The sequence below is a fragment of the Sinocyclocheilus grahami genome, unplaced genomic scaffold (assembly GCF_001515645.1).
Source record: "Sinocyclocheilus grahami isolate Dianchi unplaced genomic scaffold, SAMN03320097.WGS_v1.1 scaffold2285.1, whole genome shotgun sequence".
NCBI classification, from domain to species: domain Eukaryota; kingdom Metazoa; phylum Chordata; class Actinopteri; order Cypriniformes; family Cyprinidae; genus Sinocyclocheilus; species Sinocyclocheilus grahami.
In genome coordinates, this window is record NW_015507464.1 from 25,910 (window position 1) to 28,884 (window position 2,975).

The 2,975-nt window shown below is 51.3% G+C and overlaps 1 protein-coding gene across 1 annotated transcript in view; it reads right to left on the bottom strand.

The window, feature by feature from the left end:
• LOC107574610 (WW domain-binding protein 11) overlaps positions 1-2,975 on the bottom strand; it is a 17,988-nt gene that overhangs the window by 14,589 nt on the left and 424 nt on the right. Inside the window, exons 2-4 of the mRNA XM_016261052.1 lie at positions 2,698-2,783; positions 2,570-2,601; positions 2,159-2,252 (exon numbers count right to left, since the gene is read on the bottom strand). Coding sequence (XP_016116538.1) covers positions 2,159-2,252; positions 2,570-2,601; positions 2,698-2,761 — 190 coding nt within the window. The 5' untranslated portion in view covers positions 2,762-2,783. The remainder of the gene's footprint in view (positions 1-2,158; positions 2,253-2,569; positions 2,602-2,697; positions 2,784-2,975) is intronic.

Consider the following 2,975-nt stretch of genomic DNA (forward strand, 5'->3'; position numbering starts at 1 on the left):
CACACACACACACTCCCTCACTTACATACACACGCTCACTCACTCACACACACTCCCTCCCTTACGTACACACGCTCACTCACTCACACACACACTCGCTCGCTCGCTCCTACACACGCTCGCTCCCTCACACGCACACGCACTCCCTCACGTGCTCGCTCACACACACACACGCTCACTCCCTTACACACGCTCATTCACTCTCACACATGCTCACTCACACACACTCACTCACACACACTCCCTTACATACACACGCTCACTCACTCACTCACACACACACACACACACACACTCACTCGCTCACTCACACATACTCACTCCCTTACACACACACTCACTCGCACACACGCTCACTCACTCCCTTACACACACTCACTCACACGCACTCTCACATGCACACACTCTCACTCACACACACACTCTCTCTCACACGCTCACTCACACACACACTCACTCTCAATCTCACTCACACACACACACACACACTCTCACTCACTCAGTCACTCTCACTCACACACTCACACACTCACTCTCTCACACACTCACTCTCTCACACACACACACACTCACTCACTCACATGCACGCACGCGCACACACACTCACTCTCTTACTCACACACTCACTCTCACACACACGCTCACTCCCTTACATACACACGCTCACTCTCACACACACACACACTCACTCCCTTACATACACACGCTCACTCACACACACTCACTCCCTTACACACACACGCTCACTCACACACACTCACTCCCTTACACACACACGCTCACTCACACACACTCACTCCCTTACACACACATACTTACTCACTCGCTCACACGCTCACACACACATGCTCACACACACACTCCCTTACACACACACACACGCTAACACACACACACACGCTCGCTCCCTTACACACACACTTACTCGCTCGCTCACTCACACGCTCGCTCACTCACACGCTCGCTCGCTCACACGCTCTCGCGCTCGCTCACACGCTCTCGCGCTCGCTCACACACTCTCGCTCCCTTACACACACGCTCGCTCCCTTACACACACGCTCGCACACTCTCTCACACACACACACTCTCGCTCACGCACACACACACACACTCTCGCTCGCGCACACACACACACACACTCTCGCACACACACACACACTCTCGCACACACACACACACACACTCTCGCACACACACACTGACTCACTCACTGACTCACTCTCTCTCTCTCTCACTCACTCACCGACTCACTCTCTCTCTCTCACTCACTCACCCACTCACTCTCTCTCTCTCTCTCTCTCACTTCTCTCTCACTGACTCACTCACTCTCTCTCTCTCTCACTGACTCACTCACTCTCTCTCTCACTCACTGACTCACTCTCTCTCTCACTCACTCACTCACTCTCTCTCTCTCTCACTCTCTCACTCTCTCTCTCTCTCTCTCTCTCACTCACTCTCTCTCTCTCTCTCTCACTCACTCTCTCTCTCTCTCTCTCACTCACTCTCTCTCTCTCTCTCTCACTCACTCTCTCTCTCTCTCTCTCACTCACTCTCTCTCTCTCTCTCTCACTCACTCTCTCTCTCTCTCTCTCACTCACTCTCTCTCTCTCTCTCTCACTCACTCTCTCTCTCTCTCTCTCACTCACTCTCTCTCTCTCTCTCTCACTCACTCTCTCTCTCTCTCTCTCACTCACTCTCTCTCTCTCTCTCTCACTCACTCTCTCTCTCTCTCTCTCACTCACTCTCTCTCTCTCTCTCTCACTCACTCTCTCTCTCTCTCTCTCACTCACTCTCTCTCTCTCTCTCTCACTCACTCTCTCTCTCTCTCTCTCACTCACTCTCTCTCTCTCTCTCTCACTCACTCTCTCTCTCTCTCTCTCACTCACTCTCTCTCTCTCTCTCTCACTCACTCTCTCTCTCTCTCTCTCACTCACTCTCTCTCTCTCTCTCTCACTCACTCTCTCTCTCTCTCTCACTCACTCTCTCTCTCTCACTCACTCACTCTCTCTCTCTCTCACTGACTCACTCTCTCTCTCACTGACTCACTCTCTCTCACACACACACACTCTTCATACTCACACTCTCTCACACACACACACACACTCTCTCTCACTCTTCATACTCACTCACTCACTCACTCACAAACACTCTCACACACCCATCTCGTCGAGTTTCTCCATATCTTTGATGATCTGACGTGGGTCCTTCATCTTCAGCACTGCTGCTCGGACCATCATCCTCTGCTTCTTGTTCTACAATAAACACACACACAGGTGTTAATCCGAGCACAGGATCAGTGCAGCACGCGGCACCAGTGCTCCGATGACACACAGTTACTACAGAAAACTACAGTTATTCTCCAAACACTGCACAACACTGAGATTAAACACACATATACGTCTGTAACTGTGATGCTCGTGTTCACTAACGGTCTGCTAATCACGCTGTACACACGCTGAGAAGTGTGCACTAACCAGTCAAGAGCTCAGCAAGAAGTCACCTGGACCTTCGTACTGTATGTCAGGAGTGTCTGCATTCAAAAGCGTCTGTCTAGAGGTCAAGTACGTACCTTCTTCAGCTCTCTCTTGCGTGCCTCCTTCCCTACACACACACACACACACACACACACGGGTCAGGGCTGGTTTACACAGCAGCTGTCAGACAGGTTTATTGGTGATCTGAGGTGTGTGTACTCACTGGCCTGATCGGTGGGATTCATGAACTTCCCACTCTTGGTGGAGGAGGTGGAGCGCCGGCCCATGACTGCAGACGGTCTGCTTCACCTGAACAACACACACACACATATAGAGAGAAACACACACACACACACACACACATAGAAAAACACACACAAATATATAGAGAGAGAGACACACACAGAGAGAGAGAGAGAGAGAGAGACACACACACACACAGAGAGAGAGAGAGAGACACACACACACACACACACACACACAGACAAGAACACACACACA